The 24,052-nt window shown below is 36.8% G+C and overlaps 1 protein-coding gene across 4 annotated transcripts in view; it reads left to right on the top strand.

The window, feature by feature from the left end:
- LOC144972287 (serine/threonine-protein phosphatase 2A catalytic subunit beta isoform) overlaps window positions 1-14,048 on the top strand; it is a 14,397-nt gene extending 349 nt beyond the window's left edge. For 2 of the 4 annotated variants that reach the window (XR_013645329.1, XR_013645331.1), the window contains exons 2-9: window positions 4,201-4,319; window positions 4,581-4,790; window positions 5,110-5,283; window positions 7,573-7,662; window positions 8,373-8,534; window positions 10,509-10,627; window positions 11,210-13,110; window positions 13,240-14,048. Coding sequence is in view for 2 of the 4 variants with exons in the window: in XM_078913374.1 (XP_078769500.1) it covers window positions 4,209-4,319; window positions 4,581-4,790; window positions 5,110-5,283; window positions 7,573-7,662; window positions 8,373-8,534; window positions 10,509-10,627; window positions 11,210-11,282 (939 nt within the window). In the remaining 2 variants the exon portion in view is untranslated. Of the gene's footprint in view, window positions 1-4,200; window positions 4,320-4,580; window positions 4,791-5,109; window positions 5,284-7,572; window positions 7,663-8,372; window positions 8,535-10,508; window positions 10,628-11,209 lie in introns of all 4 variants that reach the window. The other 2 variants (XM_078913374.1, XM_078913375.1) reach the window with 1 other exon arrangement.
- The last annotated feature ends 10,004 nt before the right edge of the window (window positions 14,049-24,052 follow it).

The following is a 24,052-nucleotide window of genomic DNA, read 5'->3' as shown; positions in this document are numbered from 1 at the left end:
TGATTTACAGACATTCTGATCAGCTCGAATACCTCATGTCATGTTGTAAATATGTATTTTATAGTGTCTTATACTTGCTTGTTACCCATCAACTATCTATACATACTTTTCAGACATCGGTTGTCAATTGATGACAACAGTTGATTTGAAATTGAAAATAAAAAAGCCAAAGCAATAAAAAAAAAAAAAGCAGCAGCGGCTTCTTCCCAGTTTCAGGTCGGTTCAGAGGGTACAGCGAGAAGACATGGGCATTAAAGATATGATCCTTGTCATGAACAAATTATGTTGGTCACATTATTTGTAGGACTGTTTCAAATGTTCAAATCATTCATCATCATACCAGTCAGCGAAGTGAAGTAGAGAGGTGGGCCTTTGGCCTACCAACCTCCGCTGCACGTCCAACTCGCCTTGAGCATGCATTCACGTAAAATATAAAGATTTTTTAAAAAAACCTACCTCTGTTTCAAAAACTAGCATCTTTCACCTTTCTAAGAAACATTTTGATTTTTCAGAACTTTAGAGAGCTGAGCCGGTGTTACCAATACTTAGCTTCTATAACCAGGACAAATCATTCGTTTGGACAGAAAAATAAATAAAAACTTACCGCTTACCGTCAAAAGCAGTTTAGATTTGAAGATGCATTTGTTTTCTATCAAAAAACATTCGGTAATGGACAATCCTTGATGAATTTCAAAAGTTGTGTTGAAATTATATCCTAATTGTTTTCATGATTAATTCCTCGCGAAATCGTGTGGGCCCCGTTTCTGTTATCAAGGTTCCGCCTAGCCAGGCAGGGTTGCCAGATCATTTTTGAGTAAGAGACCAAACTAGCTATAGCAAGAAGCCAGATTCCTCGGCAGGAGCCCAAATACCACCAAACCCACCTTAGCCTCGCGAAAACTCTTTAGATTTGTTAAACAATTTAGATAGGATAAGGAAAATTCGTATATATAGAAGCATTAGCAAATGCAATCTGTGGCGTTAGCACGTGTTGCATTTAGATATTTAGATTGCCAAATAAAATAAGTTTTACCGGTACCAGAGTAAAACGATATAACGGGGAAAGTCAGAGGAAGCCAAAAAGTTGGTTACAGGAGGCCAAGTGGCCAAACCAAATTTTGGGAAGCCAAATGGCTTGGGAAAAGGCCAAATTTCTCAAATTTGGCCACCAGGAGGCCAAACTAGCAACCCTGGCCCCAGGTTTTAAAAAAAGTTTATTGGGAAAAAGATACGGAACAAAGTGTCCATAGATAGGTATGCAATTTGGTGCATTAGTGCAGTAAAAAGGCCTTTTTTTCTTTTATTCAATAAACTTGACTGCTGGTGGACCCTAGGCCTCTCTACAAGTCCAAGAAATAATACTCACTTTTTCTCTGCTCCAACGAAAATATCTACCCCCTACCGGTCTAATTATTTGTAGCAGACGACAAATTTCTCAAAACGGTCACGTGACACTGTAAAAACAACACAGGAAGTCCATGAAAGCTTATTTACGGCATTTCCTTTGAACCGTGTAAACAACAAAATTTCATTTTCATTCGACTCAACGGGTCAGATTGGCCGGTATTTTTTAACGAACTAAAGTTCTGAAAAATCAAAATGTTTCTTAGAAAGGTGAAAGATGCTAGTTTTTGAAACAGAGGTAGGTTTTTAAAAAAAATCTTTATATTTTACGTGAATGCATGCTCAAGGCGAGTTGGACGTGCAGCGGAGGTTGGTAGGCCAAAGGCCCACCTCTCTAGTTCGTTAAAAAATACCGGCCAATCTGACCCGTTGAGTCGAATGAAAACGAAATTTTGTTTTTTACACGGTTCAAAGGAAATGCCGTAAATAAGCTTTCATGGACTTCCTGTGTTGTTTTTACAGTGTCATGTGACCGTTTTGAGAAATTTGTCGTCTGCTACAAATAATTAGACCGGTAGGGGGTAGATATTTTCGTTGGAGCAGAGAAAAAGTGAGTATTATTTCTTGGACTTGTAGAGAGGCCTAGGGTCCACCAGCAGTCAAGTTTATTGAATAAAAGAAAAAAAGGCCTTTTTACTGCACTAATGCACCAAATTGCATACCTATCTATGGACACTTTGTTCCGTATCTTTTTCCCAATAAACTTTTTTAAAAACCTGGGGCCAGGGTTGCTAGTTTGGCCTCCTGGTGGCCAAATTTGAGAAATTTGGCCTTTTCCCAAGCCATTTGGCCTCCCAAAATTTGGTTTGGCCACTTGGCCTCCTGTAACCAACTTTTTGGCTTCCTCTGACTTTCCCCGTTATATCGTTTTACTCTGGTACCGGTAAAACCTATTTTATTTGGCAATCTAAATATCTAAATGCAACACGTGCTAACGCCACAGATTGCATTTGCTAATGCTTCTATATATACAAATTTTCCTTATCCTATCTAAATTGTTTAACAAATCTAAAGAGTTTTCGCGAGGCTAAGGTGGGTTTGGTGGTATTTGGGCTCCTGCCGAGGAATCTGGCCTCTTGCTATAGCTAGTTTGGTCTCTTACTCAAAAATGATCTGGCAACCCTGCCTGGCTAGGCGGTACCTTGATAACAGAAACGATACCCACACGATTTCGCGAGGAATTAATAATGAAAACAATTAGGATATAATTTCAACACAACTTTTGAAATTCATCAAGGATTGTCCATTACCGAATGTTTTTTGATAGAAAACAAATGCAGCTTCAAATCTAAACTGCTTTTGACGGTAAGCGGTAAGTTTTTTATTTATTTTTCGGTCCAAACGAATGATTTATCCTGGTATAGAAGCTAAGTATTGGTAACACCGGCGCAGCTCTCTAGTGCGTTTTTTTTCGTAGTGTTTTTATGCACCTCCGTTGACGGTGTATCTTAACGGATCGTTTTTATACACCTCCGTCACGCATGCGCATTCCACCCAATTTCATTAGCGATATTGTGTTTCTTCATTTGGACATGGCGAAAGTTATATTGTGACATCTGTAGGATGTCTTTGTTAATAAATTTATATAAAAATATTAATAATTTAAAAAATCGAAATATAAAACCAGAAAATAGAAGTTGCATTGAAGGTAAAATAATGTTTTAGAAAGACCTTATTAAATGTGATGACCAGTCAGGTGGCTCCGTAGCGCAGTGATAAGCTGTCAGACTCCAACCTTGAAAGTACCGGGTTCGATTCCCAATGTTGACTTTTTTTTTTGGATTTAATTTGTTTTTGTTTGCTTCATTTTCTATCTTTTTTTTTTTCAAAAACTTTTTATCATGTTTTTAAAAAACTTCGATTTCAATTTTCTAAAATTATTTATTTATTATTATCAGTATTTGTGGGCCATGTTTCTTTTTACTTTTGATTTTTTAAATTATTGTTATTATTCTTTAATTTATTATCATTGTACATCGGTAATCACTAAGCAGCGTGCTAAACTACAATCTACAACTATTTAAACCCCATGGACGTATGCAGCAACAACTTTACCATCACCGCCAACGGAGGTGCATAAAAACGGTGCGTTTTTGTACACCTCCAATGGAGGTGTATAAAAACTGTGCGTTTTTGTACACCTACAACGGAGGTGTATAAAAACGCCACCGTTTTTTTTTTTCTTTTTTTTTTTTTTTTTTTTTTTTTTTTGTGTACTTTCCCACCATCAATAATTGAAATTTCAATTTCCATGTTTTTTTTTTTTGTTTTTTTTTGTGTTTTCCCCATGGGCAAGATTCATAATAGGCCCACATCAATCTCAAACTCAAATCACTAGGTACAACCCGCACCCCCGACAGATTCAGATGATTTGAATTTGATATTTTGACTTAGTTTATTATTATTATTTTATTTTTATTGTTCTTGTCCGGAGTCTGGTTTAGTTGATTCTATAGACTATAGCAACAAGTTGGCATAATTTTATGTAACTTGTAGGTTTTCCTTTTTCAAAGCTCTTGATTTTGACAGCCTTTTGAGTCTGAAAAGCATGGAAATCAACTAACAAAGGCAGAGGTTCTCATTTCCTTAACTATTAACATTACTTTAAAAACAAAGAATGTACTGGTGTACATTAATTAAAATTGATAAACAGGCAGTGAGGACAGCTATTGGGATGTCTAAAAGAAAAGTCCTCAAGGCATGGGCAGGGATGGTGTGGGGTGTGGCAGGATGAACAATTCTAACAAGATAACATGCATTATCCTTATACAATTGTCTGAATTATCCCTTTTTCAGTTTCAACCATGAGTATGTTAGAGGACAGAGGGTCAGCCAAAGAGTTGGACCAATGGATAGAACAGCTGAACGACTGCAAACAATTGTCAGAGAACCAAGTCAAAACTTTGTGTGAAAAGGTAATGTCTACAACTGTGTTATTGTAAATGATACATATTAATTCAATGCGTTTTTAATGTTACTTCCTATTTATTTAGAACTCCTTTGTGTAGATTGAAACTTGTCAAATGATTTAACAATTTTTTTGGTTTTGTTTTGGGTTTTTTTTTTAATTCAAGGGATGAGAATGTGTTTACATCACTAGATACACAAATTTATTATTTTATCTGTTTCAATTCTATGATATTGATTAATTAAAAAAAAATAAATGTTTTTAACAGGCTAAAGAAATTTTATCAAAAGAATCCAATGTCCAGGAAGTAAAATGTCCTGTAACAGTCTGTGGAGATGTACACGGACAGTTCCACGATTTGATGGAGCTCTTTCGCATTGGCGGAAAGTCTCCGGATACAAATTACCTCTTCATGGGCGACTATGTGGATAGAGGCTATTACTCTGTTGAAACTGTTTCCCTCCTTGTAACATTGAAGGTTAGTTATTAATGTCATCATGAGCTCATTTTAAGATTATAATAGTCATTTCAATTTGATTTTAGAACCATTAATTTATATATTTTTTTATTCTGAATGTTCAGATCAAGAGAAAGTATGGAGAGAAGTCAGGACATGATTGCTATGTGGGGTGAAAAAAAAAATGATGATCACTTTTTTATGATAAAAAAAAAAATTATGCATAGCAATGAATACCAAAGGGAATCACATAGCAATGGCCTAGATTTGTATCTATAAATGATTCAGACTTAATCCTATAATCAACTTAAATAAGTTCATTTATATGTATGTTCCTCAGGTTCGTTTTAAAGACAGAATAACAATTCTCCGTGGCAATCATGAAAGTCGTCAAATTACACAAGTTTACGGATTCTACGATGAATGTCTGCGCAAGTACGGGAATGCTAATGTGTGGAAATATTTTACAGATCTGTTTGACTATCTACCTCTAACAGCTCTTGTTGACGGACAGGTAAGCAAACACATGGTTGTCTACAATTGTCATGCCTTGTCTTGCACGTTAAGTGTTGTTGTTGGCTTGCAAGGGAGTCCCTAATAGCTCACTTTGTTGAGCACTCGCTTCACAATCAATAGGACCGAGATTGATCCTGGGCACAGTTGACCACCCCATGACCTCTCATAGTGGGCAGGGAGGCACTTACTGTGTCTTCTATCCCCCAATATCTCTTTTCCAAATTGCTTTCTGTCTTTGTATTGGAATGAGATCACTAAGTTTTGTCCTGACCCTGGATGGAATCCTTGACTGGGAGGGAAACAGTCGAATGTATAGTTATAGCTTTGGGAGATTATATATTTTTCCTTGTAAATAATCTATGTGATGTGTTGTTATTTTTAATTTTTAACATATGATTTGTAAAAATTTGAGTATATTCCTCTTGGAGGGATCTTGTGCTGGTGTCTGGGTGAGACTTTTAGGTGATCTCAAACTAAGTTCTTTGATAGTATGATCTTGGAATCTACATCTGTTTTCTATTTGAGCCAATAACCCCTTTGTCTTACCTTTTCTTGAGTGCTTTAATTGTAATTCTACAGGCCTGTAAATTCTCAGCCATTTGGCTGATTTCAGACTTTTGCATGATTTTCCAGAAACAGACTTTTAATCTCAGCCTTGATTCCTATTTTTGTTATTTTGAACGCAAAACAAACGAATCCCCCCCGTTTAGTTCTCATCTTATTTCGTTTTATTTTCTCTCTATTGTTCTATATTATAATATATTGCCATACGTCATATCGGGAAAACCCGAAAATAAGTTAATTTCGTTCCCTGGATTTTACCGTTCGTGATCTCGTGCTGAACCACGGAAGCTGATCTACTGGTCTGAAATCAGCTAATATTTTATTATAGTTATAGAGTGGCTGATTTCGCTGGGATTTCAGCCACTGTGACCTCACCAGGTCATAACCCGACTCGGCCAAGGTTGCGCATTGAATCATGGGACGGTGTGAAAGTGAGAGTTGCGGTTCCGGTAAAACTTTGTTTACAAACATTTCCAAGTAATCCTGCCCAGTTTTTGACTTTATCCATCTTTGATGATCAGAATTTCATACTAAAGGAGTAAGCTCACAACTATATCATTCTATTATCTTACAATTTTCAAGTGTTTATACATTGATACGATCTTTATTCATTAAAATGCCTGAGACTTTCGTCTACCGCAATGCCGATATTAAGGCAATCGACGCGTCTGTGCGAAACCGTTTTAAGTGGTCGTGGCTTGAAGAGAAGGATTTACAAGGGAATATGAACTCTGTATTATTATCTAATCAATACATCCATTTTATATAAATCAGCAGGATTTTATGTTACGTTTTGTTTTTTGTTTTTTTTTTTTTTTTTTTTTTTTTTGGGGGGGGGGGGGGGGGGTCATGCGAACATATGGCTGACATTTTTCAGCCTTTTCGCAAATTGTGCATTTACAGGCCTTAATTCTAGAACGTTTTATTATCCCATTTTCTTCCTTTAAACTCATTTAGTAGATTGTGCCATGTAAATGCTCCAGTTATTATTTGTTATAATTCGGATTTAGTTTGGTTTTTGCTACGACTCGCTTCCCATTCCAGTGCTAAAGGCAAATGTTGAACTTACAGACTGAATGTTTTTGTTTAATGAGGGCTCTGCTTGATTGAAGCAATTACACATTTATGTTTCTTGGTTGAAGTACTTACACGTTCAGTGATTATTGAAGATTTTATGGTTTTCATAAAAAGATTGCCCATATATATGGCTTGTAACTGCCCCGTCTTTGTCCTTGAATGGGTTTTGTCCAGTTTCTGGGTTGAGTCCCAGTCCTTTTCCATCAGGGAGTTATTTTTTATTTTAAAATTTTTTTGGAGAAATTGTTTCTTAACCAAGGATTCAATGAAGAGAAATATTAATTCTCTGAAGTCTTTGTCAGTTGAGACTGTAGAGCTGAAGGGATTTCAGTCTTTTAAAAATAATTTTGTTGTTATTTTTTAAATTTCAGATTAAATAATTCCTGTGTATTGTATTGTTTTATTTGTTTTTATTTGCTTAATTATTCTTTAAAGATTTGGATTTGTATGTTTTTAAACAATCTTATTTTTTAAAGGAACTTCGATTATTTACCCTCCTGGTTAAAATATTTCTAAGGACATTGCTATATAACTATTGAAAAGTACTATGTTCTTTATTATTTTTAAAAATGTTTAAATGATGTGAAGAAAATGAAAATGTTTTTTGTTGTATGTTTCACACTTTTTATTGAATTCTCTTCCTCAGATATTCTGTTTACATGGTGGTTTGTCACCATCCATAGACACTTTAGACCACATTAGGGCATTAGATAGAATTCAAGAAGTACCGCACGAGGTAAGTGAACATGGATGTTTTTATTTTTTTTATGTCTTATTTTACACAATGAAGTTGCTTTTTAGTTGAAACAAGCGATGGACAGGATAAGTGTCCAATAATTGGCTGTTTAATAATACAGCTAATATAAGAAAAATAGTTAAGCAAATTACTCAAATTGCTACCTTGAAGAAGAAAATAAATCAAGCCTTTTACAGGGAGGGTTAGGTTTTTCTTTACATAGAGGTTTTGATTTTTCTCTATATAGAGGGTTTTAGTTTTTCTTTCATAGTTGGTTTGGTTTTTCTTTACATAGAAGGTTTGGTTTTTCTTTACAATGAGGGTTTACTTTTTTTTTTAGGTTTGATTTTTTGTTTCTAAGACTAAGATAGTAGTTCAACTGAATTGAAGTCAAAGTTAAGTCAAAGGGTTCTTAGGTCTGAAGTCTATTGCCAGATAAATAAAGATAGAAATTATGTTTTATGGAAAGATGATTAGAGAAAATATGATTTATTCTTGACATCATGAAAGTGATTAAACAAGTTTTGATTATCTTAACACACAGAATACGACATCTTAAAATTATGTTTAGCTGCGCAACCATTGAATTTTCTTATTTCGTAATATACTTTTGTTGTTAGAACCTTTATTTATTTTATTTTTTTGAGAATTAACATCATTTGTAAATTTGGTGTTTTTAAAAATTAAAAAAATATTTTGTATATTTCTAGGGTCCAATGTGTGACCTATTGTGGTCTGATCCTGATGATCGTGGAGGCTGGGGCATCTCTCCCCGTGGTGCTGGGTACACTTTTGGACATGACATTTCAGAGACGTTCAATCATAGCAATGGTCTCACCCTTGTTTCCAGGGCACATCAACTTGTTATGGAGGTAAATTGCAGGGAAAGAAAACAACAAATTACCAAACATTGAAAAGAAGAATTATAAAAAATATTTTTTTTCGTGCATTTCTGATTTTTACATTAAAATTATTTTTTTTACCAAAGATGGGTAAACATTTTTTTATGACGTATGGGTTTTGTGAGTAAAAAGTTACAGTTTGTTTTGTTGTGTTTCAAAAATGATATAACACATTTTATTTGTATTGCTGAAGCTTAATGTGGAGCTGAGAATCCTTTTTCTTCATTATTGTCAGTAGGTTTCTCAACCATCCAAGTCTGTTTTTTTTAAAACTGTTCAATGTTCTGGTTGGTATCTTTTTGATCCTCCATGGTTGACTGGGAAGTCACTGTTGATGTGTATTTTATCTCCCCTGCAATTCCTTCTCCATGTCACTTTCTGTCAGCTTAGATTGAGATTTTGTCTTGGTCCGAGTCCTTGGCTAGGAGGGACAGACACAGTCACATGTATAGTTAGTATTAATCTGTTATGTTATGTTTTTTGTTTTAAATATATTTTGTAACCTTTTGAGCTTATTCTAGTGGGTCCCTGTGCTGGTGTATAGATGAGACTTTTAGGTGATCTCAAACGATTAGTTACTAAGTACACTGATAGTGTGCTCTTGAATCTATTTCTGTTCTTTTTTTTAATCAGTCCCCTTTCTTTCTTTTTGGTTTCAATCGTAAATCTAGAATTTTTGACTATCCCATTTTCTTCAAAAGCTTAAAAATAACAAACAAAAACAATTATTCAAAGTTAAAATATTGGAAAAAGAAAAACAACAAAACAAACAAAACATGTGAAATAGAATTGGATGATTTCTGCTATATAAAGTTTTTTGAGACTTTAACCCATAGAGGCCCGGTGTTTACTAAAAAAAATTCCCCTGAGGCCCAGTGTAAGGGGCATAACTCTTACCAAAAAAATACCAACACAAAGTTAAAAAATTATTAAACGAGAACCAAATGACATAAAATTATAATTTTAATTCCTTTTTATAGCCAGATAAATTTGCTTTCGAATGATATATAACATGACATGTTTTGATTTCAATAAATTGGGAAAAAAAAATATTAAAAAAAAAAACTCGTTCCCCGCACCCCCATTCCCGTCATTTTTGTCAATCTCGGACTCCGATTCAGTGTCCGAATCACCTTGATCGGGTGCTAACGCCTCGTCTTGTCCATCCCCACCATCGTTTACATCTTCTCTTTCTAGTTCGATATTGCTTTCATTTCCAAAATCCTCTTCATCGTCTACACCACTCTCCAAAACATCATTTCTAGTGCCACGCAACAAACTCGTGAGGTACGGGAATGCCATTTTTCTGAATTCGATTACTCACTTGCTATCAACGATATAAACGTGCGGTAAAAAGGAAACGGAAATAGAACGATCGCATTAAGTTTACGATGTTTCCGGTTTAGAATAACACGAAGTGATTCGTTGCAATAACAAAGTAAACATGATCCGTTTTTCTCGGGGGCCGCGGGCGATGCGGGCCTCAACAGTCGCGGGCGACTCCAGGGAAGCGGGTCTCTATGGGTTAAATTATAATGCAACTTATAGAATTTACCCCTTGCAGGTTCAGATTTTGGAAGCTAAAATTTTAGAGGAAAATTAGCGAATATATTTCGTCCAGAAAAAAATATATGGCCGAATTGAAGGTTTTAAAGTGATACATTCATTTAGATAATGGTGACAGTCACGCAATTAGAGATCATTATTTATTATTTATTTCTTTTTGGAAAGTTCGGTCATAGGTACAAATTTGATTAAATTGGACAAATTGAAATTTTTTCTTCCAGGTTAAGAACATTAAAAATAAATTTTACAGTATAATTGGCTTGATGCTGTTTTGTTTTAAAATTATTATTATTAATAGATTCAGATTTGTTCCCTCTTTTTTTTTCAATTTTTCTTTAGGTGACAAGATTGATAAATTTGCTCATTTTGTATTTCCAGGGTTACAACTGGTGTCATGATAGGAATGTAGTGACTATATTTAGTGCTCCCAATTACTGCTATCGTTGTGGTAACCAGGCAGCCATCATGGAATTGGATGATGCCCTCAAGTACTCTTTGTAAGTAAAACTGTACTAGTAGTGATAATGAATGTAATTTTTAGAGGGCCGTTTTTACTTACTGTGATTATTAGTCATTGAATTAAAATTGTTTTAAAAACATGAAAGAGCCAAAAGTGCCATTTAATCTTCTTTTCACATTTATTTAAAAAGTATCAAGAACAATATTTTGTATTGGTGTTAGTGTTAATGTGGTCTTTTCAAAGGTGTATTATTTACAGAATTCAGTATGTTATAAACCCTTAGTAGATTTTCCAATCACCTGCGGAAAAAAGTAAGTTCATAATGTCTTTTTACTGGAGTTCAGCACTCAGAAAGGGGTTGGTCTATGTGTTAGTGTAAAATTCAGTATATTTTTGCCTCCTGAATTGGCAACCCTGGTGTATAATACTATCTGTTTTCAGGCCTTTATCTACCTTAACCCGTCTTTTTTTTTTTTTTCCTTTTTAATTTTCTTTTTTAAAATTTTCATTTTCTTTCATCTTTTGTCCTTCCCCTTCTACGCCATCTTTCCTGGGGGAAAAGAAAATAGTGAACTATTAGAATAAATGATTTAATTCAATCATTTGTTCCTTGTTTCAGCTTACAATTTGACCCTGCACCAAGACGAGGGGAACCCCACGTCACCAGGAGAACCCCCGACTATTTCCTGTAGATGTACTCTTGTTGTCCTTTGTATTGAATACATACAACGCAATCACCCAATTTTGGAACCCACAGTGGTTGGAACTAATGATGATGATGATCCAACTGAACAATCAAACTATTTTTTCATTGTCACATTGCATGTTTATATGGACACAACAACGCACACACACACACAACTTATGCTCTCTCATTCGACCACAAATTACGCGATGTTTGCATACTTACCACACAGCCATTTGAATGAACTACTCAGTTTTTTTTTTGTTTGTTTATTTTTTTTTTTAAAAGATTAAACTCACACAAGATTTGTAGGCATTCAAATCTTTTTTTTTTTTTTTAAAGTATAAAGGACATTGGTGCAAATCCTTTTTTTTCTTTTCTTTTCTTTTTTTCACCCTGGTAACTCATGAAAAGTGTAGGTTATGAAAGATTTTGTATATATCAGTTGATTTGAAAGTTGTTGATCATGAAAATATGGAGTGGATGCAAAATTGGAGAAGTAATTGTGAGTTTGTGCGTCCATGCACATGTGTGTATGTCGGTGTACCTGCTGTACGTTTCCCTTATCCTTTAGATTCACCAGGTGTTGAATAAAGAAAGATGAGAGAAGAAAAAGGAAGTTTGCATGGTATATTGTGTATTTGATTGTAGTGTGATGATGTAAACTGCTCAGATTTGGTTGTAATGCCGAGGGTTTTAGGTAACACATCTCTTGCTGTTGTTCCCAGTTGTGTAATAGTGATTGATTATTTATTTATTCATTTTATTTCTCTTATTAGGAGTGATTAAATATGGCATATATAGGTGATTTAGAATTTATGTTCCTCTATCTCCCCTTACTCTTGGTATCAGTACATAAGCACAATCTTCCGTGTTATCCTAAACAAGCAATGCCGGTTTCATATCAAGAGACTGATGTTCTGTGTGGTTTTATCGTAAACCTTCCATTGGACGTTATTACAGTTTACGGTATGGTACTAATAATATCGGTTTGTGGATTGTAGACAGTGAATTTGTATAATTTGCTTTGTACACAAAATATGAAAAAGACAGTAAACATTATATACTTTGATCAAGCTCTTTGTAGTAAATTGAGGACCATATAGTCATAGCATCTCTAAATTGGACAAGGATCATTTCCCACCGTAACTTGTTCCATTTTATTTATTCCACTATCTTGTCAGTGTTGTACTGAGTGGGGATATCACTCTTGTGAACAGTATTGCCACCACTACCATCGTCGTCATCAGCATCATCATATGCAAATATATTTATTGATTCATGGGAAATCATTCACCAATTCTCCCACTGCAATTCACTCCCCCCCACGCATTTCACTCCCTCAACATATTACATGCATGGGTTTTAAATACTAGAGTCAAGAGTCAAAACTTCTCAGCTCTTTTCCAGTTTTGTTTGGTCTGCTTAAAAAGATTTCATATCGTTTTTAAATACTTGAATTTGAAGCTTTTGAACAAAACAACTTTCTTCTAAACCTGCGGTAAAAACCGGTTGAACTGAAATGTATTAAGGTTTATCTATATTTTGGTTTCTCTTTGTTATTTGAATATAGCCTCTGACCTAATCATTTCCTCTGGCAAGAACTGTTGTTCTGCTTGGTGGATTTTAGTTTCATCACTGTAACTGGTCTCTTGTGGTTGTGGTCTGGTGAATAATGGGGAGATATTAGTATTTGATAGGTTTAAACCTATCACTAAGGACTTGGGTGTATTGAGTGGCATATTGAATGTTTATTCAGGAGAACCAGAGTTGATGATTAATACCTTGTTGCCTCCCTTCTGAAATAAAATGAAAAGAAAACACTCATTTGTTTGGCTGAGTGCTAATTTGTAATTGATTACAGTTGCCGTCTTAAGGGAACAGACCGTATGTTATCTTGCAAAATGTAGCCATGTACAGACGTTTTCCTTATGATGGCAGACAAAGTTACATATTTGGTGGAGGGGGGTAATGTAGTGTAATATTGAAAATTCCTCATTTAGACTGTTAGCAGTTTTGATTTAGCTAAAGGTATTAGAATTTATTTATGACAAATTAAAAAATTGAATTGCAAATATTCTTTGATTTTGGTGGTTTTTAGGCCTATTGTATTTCAGTTTACCCGGTTTTCACTGTAGTACGTTCTGTTTGGAATGCCTAAGATCCAAACCTTCCTTATACATCGTGTCTGTTGAATGTCTTTCGTGGTCTGATATTTGATCCAAGCCCGGGTACTCATCACCATCATCTCCCGCTTCGATAGCGTGCCAGATATGCTGTGTGTAAATATCGTTGCTTCTTATCTAGGCTCTGGCATTTTATTTCTCTAGTTTATGTGAGGGTGTATGTGCATGAGTGCTTGTGTGTGAGTGGCTCATTCTATCCACCTAGAGGTGTCTTTTGCATTTCATTTCACGGTGGTATAAACAGACTCGAGGAGGATGTGTGTAATATGACAATATTACTATTCATTATGATAGATATAGTTTTCTTATTATAAATGCCACTTTGGAAATGTTTATTATTTGTGATTGTATTTTTTTAATGCCATTTATTATTGTAATGTCAACATTAAATATTATATTCTTATTATGACTATGTGGCGTTCACACACCGTTCAAGTCTTAAGTGAAAATGTAAGGACGTAAAGTAAAGAAGAAAAAAAAAAATAGAAAAAAATTATCAAGTCTGATGGAGTGTTGTCATTTTTTAGTCAGACTGACTGTTTTCAGATTTTTAGTCCAATGACATTAAAGATGGTGTAGAAATCTGATGAATGATTTGGCTTTTTTATTTGTTTGTTTTCTTTTTTTTTTAGAATTAAATGTTTGTTTTGCTTGAAATATAAGGCTGTGTGAAAAGGATTTTGTTGTAACATTTGACAAAAAAAAAACAACCCTTCAATTTCAATTAAAAAAGAAAAATAGTTGTGTATAACTTTAGTTTGCATCAGTATCTCATTAAGAAATAATTCAGAAATTTATGGGTCTGTCTCCAAGAGTCTGAAAGTTATAGTTTTTTAATGCGTCGAGAAAGGATGAGCAAAGTATTTACTTTGTATACGTCTTTCTGGGTGGGGTTCCTGACTTCCCATAGTGGGCAGGGAGGTACTTACTGTGTCTTCTATCCCCTTATACTATAAGTTATAGCTGTTTTCCAATTTGCTTTCTAGTCTTTGTCTTGGAATGACATTACTTGGTTTTGTCCAGGCCATAGTTATTGTTTTGGGAGATGATGTTTTTTTCCTTGTTAATCATCTCTCTGTTATGTATTATTATATTTGTTATTTTGAATATACGAGGGCTCTTTCAGAAATAACCGAAAAATGCCCATTGCTCAGCAACCAGTGGAGATTTTTTAATTCTGTAAACGACATGATATTCCGTATTTCCTTACGGATATTCCCAGAAATTATGAAGTGCATAGCGGGTGGTTGGATGGGAGCATCACCCCTGAATCGTATACCTATGATGTTCGCATGGGTGTACGATCCGATAGTGATGTCGTTTCTTCTTCTCTCTACTAGCCTATCCTGCTTCTTTGGTTTGTGATTGTATTTTTGACAGGGGATATTTTTTTTTCTGTAAATCTTCTGCCAGTTTGTTCTTGGTTATTTATAATTTAGCTTATGATATCTTTAGGTTATGATTTTGATTTACATTTGTACTATTTTTGTTAGATTGCTTGTTTTTTTGTTTCAGCGGTCTCTCATATAACCTCAATTGTGTTGGAAGAGACCTAAAGCAACAAACAAAAAAAAAAACAAAAAAATATGAAGTGCATCATTTTGCACAATGAATTTCTAGACGATTTTAAAGATGGCGGCCCACCTTGAAACTTGGTCAAAGGAGGAAATCAGAGCTGTCATACGTTTTTTGAACGCCAAAAGTCTGAATCCTACCGAAATTCATAAAGAACTTCAGAGTGTATATGGTGAGCATGTTATAAGCCGTACACAAGTCTATCACTGGTGTAATTTGTTTGAAGCCGGCCATTCCGACTTGACAGACAGGGAAGGGAGAGGGCGTTCGATAACTGCGACGTCAGAAGACAATGTGAAGCGAGTTGATGAGCTTATTCGTCAAGACAGGAGGTTGAAACTTCATGAAATTGCAAGCAGTCTTGAAATTTCGGAAACTTCTGCCCATAGAATTGTATTTGATGAACTTGGCTACAGAAAAGTCAGCGCAAAATGGGTTCCTAAGCAATTGACAGACAATCATAAAGAACAAAGATTGGACATCTGCAGTGAACTTTTGAGAAGAAGCAAGAGCTCACGCAGGATTCACGGGCATACTGCCAACGCCGGCGGAGACTTTCTAGGGTACGATGTGACTTTTCTTGACAGCATAGTCACCGGTGATGAGACTTGGTTGCACCATTGCACCCCAGAAACAAAGCAAGATTCGATGACATGGAAACATCCATCCTCACCTGTCGCGAAGAAATTCAAAGTCATGCGGTCAGCAAAGAAAATAATGGGAACTGTTTTCTGGGACAGTCGTGGTGTTATTCTGTTCGAAACCTTACAACCTGGAGAAACAATCAATGCTGCAAGGTACTGCCAAACTCTTGACAAGCTTAGGGAGGCCATTCGCAGAAAGCGCCCAGGGCAGTTGACCAACGGGGTCATTTTGCAACACAACGCTACACCCCACACAGCACGAGTGACGCAAGGTTGGCTAGAGAAATATGGATGGGAGATTTTGCCACACCCACCACACAGTCCAGACCTCGCACCATCTGATTATCACCTCTTTGGGCCACTGAAACGTGAGCTGGCAGGAAAGCGCTTTGATGTCGATGAAGAGCTTGTTGACCATGTGCAGAAATGGCTACAAAACCTTGACGGAAATTTCTTCCGAGAGGGTATCTATTCCATGGTGCGGCGTTGGCAGAAGTGTGTCGACAGACTTGGCTGTTACGTAGAGAAATGAAGGACGAGTCAAGGTATGAACACGTGCAAGAATTTTGTTGATAGCATAAAAAACGCGGATTTTACAGGCACTTTTTCGGTTAATTATGAAAGAGCCCTCGTATAATGTAAACATTTGAGTGTATTCCTCTTTGCTGGATTTTGTGAGTGTTTGTGTCCGGATGAGACTTATAGGTGATCTCAAACGTAAGTACATTGGTGGTGTGCTCTTGGAATCTACATCTGATACCTATTTGTTCCCAGTTACCCTGTCTTACTTTTTCTTGGATGCTTTAATTGTAATTCTAGAACTTTTTACTATCTCATTTCTTCCTTTTTACTGGCGCTGATATATAACCTAAATGTGTTGCAAGCGCCGTAAAACCCTTAAAAACAAAAAACAATTGTATACGTCTTTATGGTCCTTGGAGAAGCCATTTTTGATATTCTTTTGGTGCTAGACAAGAATAGTATGGGAGTTTTTGGATTTATTTTTTTTATTTGCAAAGTAAATTATTTCATACCTTTCATTAAATCAGATCATGAGAAAACAAACAATACTGCTTGGAATGGCTATTTAAAAAAACAAAACGGGGAATCTTGGTGGCAGAGAAACAATATAAAATATGACTGCTGTATCATCAAGACGGCATTGCTACGCATCATCATCAAACCTGGTTTCAAAGATTTTTAAAATGTTTTTTGTTTAGGATTCTGAATTGAGGAAAAATCATCCACCCTAACTTTCAAACCTGCCTATATTAAAAAAGCGACCTTTAGGCAGACTGTAAAATGGGATCTTCCTGGGTGGGGTACTTTTATCCCCCATAGTGAGCAGGGAGGTCACTTACTGTGTCTTCTATACTATATCCCTATATCTGTTTTCAACTTGCTTTCTGCCTTTGTTTAGGAATGAGATTGAGATTTTTTGGTTTTGTCCTTTCCCTCATCTTCTTATGGGGGTTCCTAGGCTGAGAAGGAAACTGTCAAATGTCTAGTGTTAGTTTTGGGAGATATTTTCTTCCTTATAAATCATGTCTGTGTTATGTTTTGTTAGTTATATTTTTGTGTTGTTTTGAACATAAACTTATCTTATAAGCATTTGAGTGTAATCATCTGAGTGGGAACTTGTGTCAGGATGAGACTTAAAGGTGATCTCGTCAAACTAAGAACATTGATAGTTTGCTCTTGGAATCTGCATCTGTTCCCTATCTACCAGTTCCCTATGAAGTGGGTAGAAAAGTGCGAGAAGACAAAAGAGAATAGAAAAAAATTCGCGTCGTTGTGAGCTCTAATCCACGACACTACTGGTACAACTCCGCCTGGTCGGTGAGAGACATGCTATACAGTCGACGCCATCCACAACCCCCCCCCCCCAACAAAAAAAAAGAAAAAAAGAAGTGGTTTCAAACGTAGTGTCCAGCCCAAGTCTGTCTCCTGACTTCTTACTTTTCTGATTATGACTAAAAATGACTTTTTTAAAAGCTACTGGTTCATCCTCACAAAATACTTTTGAAGACAGTGAGTCACAATTATGTATGTGAATTGGTGAATGTTCAAGATCTTTTAAAGGGGTTCTGAACCACAACTTTTTACGCTTAAGACACGACATGTTTAAAGATCGCTGTTACATTATTTTTGCTCGACGGAGATGTCGCTGTTACCGGCCTGGCTCTCACTTCACACCAGAATAAAGTGAGATAAAACGAATTAAGATTCTTTCCCAAGGACTCAACTTTTGTGCCAGCACAGTGAGACTCAAATCTGGAATTAATAAAACACCACCACCTTTTTACCATAATCAAGGTGGGAACTACAAGTAACAAGTTAGTGCCTCTGTGGAACAGGAAGTATGATTATGATAGGTGAACACATCCTACAAAATTGCGCAATACTCTTCAACAGTCGTAACGTCACTTCCTTCCTAATGACGCATGGTAACCCTAATGAGAAAATATAGGCCACCGACTGCCCCAACTAGCCTTAGGAGTAAGTACCATGGGAGCCTGGAGGATCTCCAGCAGCACATTTGGTGGAGAGAGTAGACTTACCATCTGAGCGAACGCGAAGAAGAAGAAGAAATCTGGAACTATGTGGCCTAGAGGTATGACACTCGCCTTAGATTGGAAGGTCCTGGGTTTGAGTCTCGAGCGGCGTATAGTTGAGTCGTTTAAAAAGGCTCTTTACTCATATTCTCTCACCGTACTCAGGTGTAAAATGAGTACCTGGCTGTCTACAGCGTTGTCTCTGTCCGAAAAAACAAAAAGGGTGTAATATCGCCTAACTGACGTCATGTCTCTGCATAAGTGTTCTGTTGGCTAGGAACGCACTGTTTTGCACTTTTAGCACGTTTAGTGTTATTGCTCTATATAAAAGTTTTAAAAGCTCAAGTTTTAACAATTATATTTTGGAACTCGCATGCCAGAAACAATAGATCACCAAATGGCACATCAATGTACATGGGGACTAAGACTAAGAGGTCAAAGGCTATTTATTGTTACCAACATGTAGATATAGCCCTATGCAGGTCTGACATCCAAACCCAATGATGGACCTAGTTTAACATTGTTATAATGGACAATATGTTGCGTCAATTTTTGAGATTTCCATAAGATCAATGAGCCCATAAGGAAATGGGTAATCAGACCTGCAAATAAGAGCACGTCGATTGTTATCCTTCAACTTCCACATTAACAAAAAAAAAAAAAAAAAAAAAAAAAGGCTAAAAAAGATCCATTGACGCGCTCTTTCTTTTTTGGCTCGGCTTTTGGGTTCGACTTCTTTTCACCACCTTTTAAAGTTATTTTAACAATTATTTTTTTATATTATCATTTCCTCCCTAGTACTTTATTTTTATGATGACTTCAATACGTATCTTCACACGTCGCTTAATTTTTTATGATATTTTTTCTGTTTGTTTTTGTTGTTGTATGGTTTGTGTATAAACAGGGATTTCATTATGTATAACATAATTATAGGGATAATCAACATTATGCATTTTTGTACAGAAATATGAATAATAAATTTTGTATTTGGAGCGTTTGGCTTGTAGTTGTAGTTGGTTTGTTTACAAATAACTTCTCCACTGGCGACGTCCAATCAAGGGACGCTACTCTTCCGCCAATCTCATTCCCTATTTGGCTGCAGTTAAATCATGAATTATGTCCCTTTGACGAGACGGAAACGACTCGCTCTCGATATTTTGCTCTCATTTGACAGAGGCAGGTCAACAACCGTTGTTCGTTTCTCTCTCTCTCTCTCTCTCTCTCTCTCTCTCTCTCTCTCTCTCTCTCTCTCTCTCTCTCTCTCTCTCTCTCTCTCTCTCTCTCTCTCTCTCTCTCTCTCTCTCTCTCTCTCTCTCTCTCTCCCCCCCTGTAATATTATGGGCATTTCATGTGGCGTACCGCTTCAATTCGGTACTAAGTCGGAGTTATTCCATATTCCAAAAACCGAATTAGTGAAAGCGATTAGAGTTACGAAATTTGAGACATCTTTCATTTGAGAATCAATGGAGCATATTAACTAAAATAAATTTCATAAATATTCTTTACAATTTTTGATTGATATCAGGGGTTATTTTGGACCCAGAGCGACGTGCACTTATTTGCAGGTCTGATAACTCCTTATGGGCTCGTCGTTGTAATGGAAATCTAAAAAAATGTCGCAAAATATTGTCCATTACAACAATAGGTAACTGATTCTGTTAGATTAGAACTTTGCGATAAACTAGCGTCCTATCCAAAGGATAGCAAGCAATTGCTATTGCTATTGTCCGTTTCACGCTATCGAAACCGGGATAAACCGGCTCCATGGGCCAATGACTCCGAAGGGCTACTACTACTACTACTACTAGTACTACTACTACTACTACTACTACTACTACTACTACTACTATTTCTACTACTACTAATACTACTACTACTACTACTACTACTACTACTACTACTACTACTACTACTACTACTACTACTACGTCTACTACTACTACTACTACTACTTCTACTACTACTACTACTACTACTACTACTACTACTACTACTACTACTACTACTACTACTACTACTACTACTACTACTACTACTCGCTTGCTGAAAGGAAATTGATGTGCATTTCGAACCCAACACCTCTCATTTCCAGGTGCATTGATTGCCGCGTAATCCTGTCTGACAGAGATTATTGCATATGGCCTCTCATGCATTATTGTGTCCATAACAGCACCTTCCTGTGGTGTTCCCCGTTTCTACTGAGTTTGTTATGGGCGCGTCCGAGTCCCCGGCGGTATAACCGGGCTAGGGAGTAGGTGGGACCCCTTCCTCTTAAGGTGCAGGAGACAGAACCCACCGATGAGTGGTACACGCTCTGCTCCTCACCCACCCACCTCACACTCATTCTCTAGTGTGGTGTCCTCTGTATGTCCTTACTTTTCTTAATCTACCCCTATAGCTCATACTTGTTTCCTAGTGCTGTAACATTAACACTTCTATACTCCCTCTTTGGTCGGCCTGTGGCCCATGTCTTCTGCATGACTATCTGTGATTGATTGTAATCATGGATCCTTCTTAAAAAATTGAGATTTTTAGGGGAAAGGGCTGGTATTGGTATCCCTTTGTTTAAGGCCCACAGAATCTCTCATCGACACAAATGACCCAGGACGTGACGATCTTCTGTTTATGAAATATGGCCCTTTAAGCAGAAAGAATAACTGAAATAGATAACTGGAAGCCAGGAAACAGTAGGTGGCGGGGAATGGGCGACCGTCAATCATGAAAGAGACTATGGGAAAGACAAAATGAAGGCTACTTGACTAAACCCTATAAAAATTAATTATATGAGGAACATGCATCTGCAGCTCATCAACTCCTGATGTTATGCAGCTGACAAGGAATACAGGTTAGGGTGGGAAGACAGACCAGAGACTCCCCAGCATGCCATGACTACTACTACTACTACTACTACTACTACTACTACTACTACTACTACTACTACTACTACTACTACTACTACTACAACAACAACTACTACACCTTTTCCCAAGTAAAAGTAATATGCTTCCAGTCCAAATTCAACTAAGCAGACCGATTTCGGCACTTTCCCATGAAGTTTCGGCTAATCAAACACAATTTAAACATAACGCAACCAAATTCAGTCGTTGTCGAGTCCAAATTTGGCAAACCAATTCAAATTTACGTATTGTCCAGTTCAAATTTGGCAAACGCCAAATACATTTCAACATGTTCAATATAAACAATTCAAAATTGCATTTTGAAACATTTTGAAATAAGTTTCTCCCTCCCTCCCTTTCTCTCTCTCTCTCTCTCTCTCTCCCTCTCTCTCTCTCTCTCTCTCTCTCTCTCCCTCTCTCTTCCCTTCTCTCTTTACCCTCCATACCCCACTTTCCCTCCCTCTCTTCTCTCTCTCCCTCTCTCTTACACACAATGACTCGTCTCTCTCTTTCTCTCTCTCTCTCCCCCTCTCTCTCTCTCTCTCTCTCTCTCTCTCTCTCTCTCTCTCTTAATTTCTCTCTAGTTTTCAGATTGTTTTGTTTTTGTTCTCTATCTAAGCCTATACTTTTTGTTGTTGTTTTGTTTAGATTTTTGTTTGTTTGTTTGTTTAATTTATCACTGTGTGATTAGACACTTAAAATTACCTGCTATTTCAACAAATTAAAATATCTTTTCCCGAGCAAATGTAACAATTTTCCAACCCAAATTCAACATTCCCAGACCAATGACAGCGGTATCCAAAACATTTCAACTTTCCAATCCAAATTCAGCACTATAGTAAATATGACGTAAGTCCAATCCAAATTCAAACATTGTCCAGTCTAAATTCGGATAGTAGCAAGACACATTCGGCATAGCCAAATAAAATTTCGGCACCTTGAAAGCAAAACAGAGAATGGATTTAAAGCAAAATAGTGTTTGGAAACGATCTTATGAGCGAAGCAATTTTGATTTCAAAGGGACGTTACTCTCATTAAATAAACAATAACGTTGCTATAGGAATCAGCTAATCGCAGCCGTCTGCTATGTAGATTCATCATAGAATTAAACGAATGAGAATACGTACGGAGCCTAAAGAGTGTCCACCAATGAAAGCATTCAGCGCCATTTTATTGTTGGCTGAGAATGTAGTCATTACCATTCATTCGGTCTCTATGTCAACATAACGACACACGAAAAACAACAAACAATATCAAAATCCACAATAAAATGTTTCAGAACTGTTGCGTATATTTATGGCACAATGAAGCTGTCAAAAAATGAAGTAAGAGAATGTGTGTTATCATGTATTATAATAACCTGTAATGTGTTTTCCAACCACCACATCATCTACTACTACAACCACCACCACAATATCATCACTAACACTACTACTACTACAACCAGCCCCACATCATTATCACTACCACTACTACTACACCACCACCAGCACATCATCATCACTACCACTACTACTACAATCACCACAACCACATCGTCATCACTACCACTACTACTGCAACCACCACCACCATATCATCATCATTACCACTACTACCACAACCACCACCACCACTACTACTACAACCACCACCACATCATCACTACCTCAACTACTACAACCACCACCACAATAGCATCACTACCACTACTACCACAACCACCAGCACCGCATCATTATCACTACCACTACTGCACCACCACCAGCACATAATCATCACTACCACTACTACTACAACCACCACAACCACATCGTCATCACGACCACTACTACTACAACCACCACCATATCATTACCATTACCACTACTACTACAACCACCACTACCACCATATCATTACCATTACCACTAATACTACAGCCACCACAACCACATCGTCATCACTACCACTACTACTGCAACCACCACTACCACCATATCATCACCATTACAACTGCTACTACACACCACCACAACCACATCATCATCACTACCACTACTACTACCACCACCACCACATCATCATCACTATCACTACTGCTACAACTACAACCACCATCACATTATCATCACTACCACTACTACTACTGCAACCACCACCACCATATCATCATCATTGAAATATTTTTTTTTTTTAATTGAGCTTTATATAGTGCAATATCTACTAAATGTGCTCAAAGCGCTTTACAAGGGGTCCCTGGTCAACATTTAACATGTAGGACGGGACATGACGCCTGTTAGGCGATATTACAATTTTCCGGACAAAGACAACTCTGTTAACGGCCAGGTACTCATTTTACACCTGAGTACGGTGATAGAATGTGAGTAAAGAGCCTTTTCCAAGTACTCAACTATGCGCCTAGCGCGAGGCTCGAACCCCGGACCTTCTGATCCGAAAGCGAGTGTCATACTACTAGACCACATAGCCGCATCATTACCACTACTACTACAAACACCACCACCACATCATCATCACGACCACTACTACTACAACCACCACCACCACCATATCATTACCATTACCACTACTACTACAACTACAACCACCACCACATCATCATCACTACCACTACTACTACAACTACAATCATCACCACCACCACATCATCATCACTATTACTACTACAACTACAACCACCACCAACACCACATCACCTCACTAACACTCAGTACTACAATCACTACTATTAGGTTTTGGAGCTTTAGTTCATTTGAAATAAGGAAACTTCGGAATTGTATTTGGCATTGTGTTTATATATCATAATATAATTCTAATCAGTTATCTATTTAGAACTAGATACTATACAATATGTATGCCAAATACCACCCCAATTCCCCTTTCTTGTGTGCGGGAATTCCTCTTTCGGCATTGAAATTGAGTGTGAGAGAGTCATCACTAC

Source organism: Berghia stephanieae, chromosome 5 (assembly GCF_034508935.2).
Source record: "Berghia stephanieae isolate SIO BIC M18660-M18661 chromosome 5, UCSD_Bste_1.3, whole genome shotgun sequence".
Taxonomy (NCBI): domain Eukaryota; kingdom Metazoa; phylum Mollusca; class Gastropoda; order Nudibranchia; family Aeolidiidae; genus Berghia; species Berghia stephanieae.
This window is presented reverse-complemented; position numbering and strand designations above follow the sequence as displayed.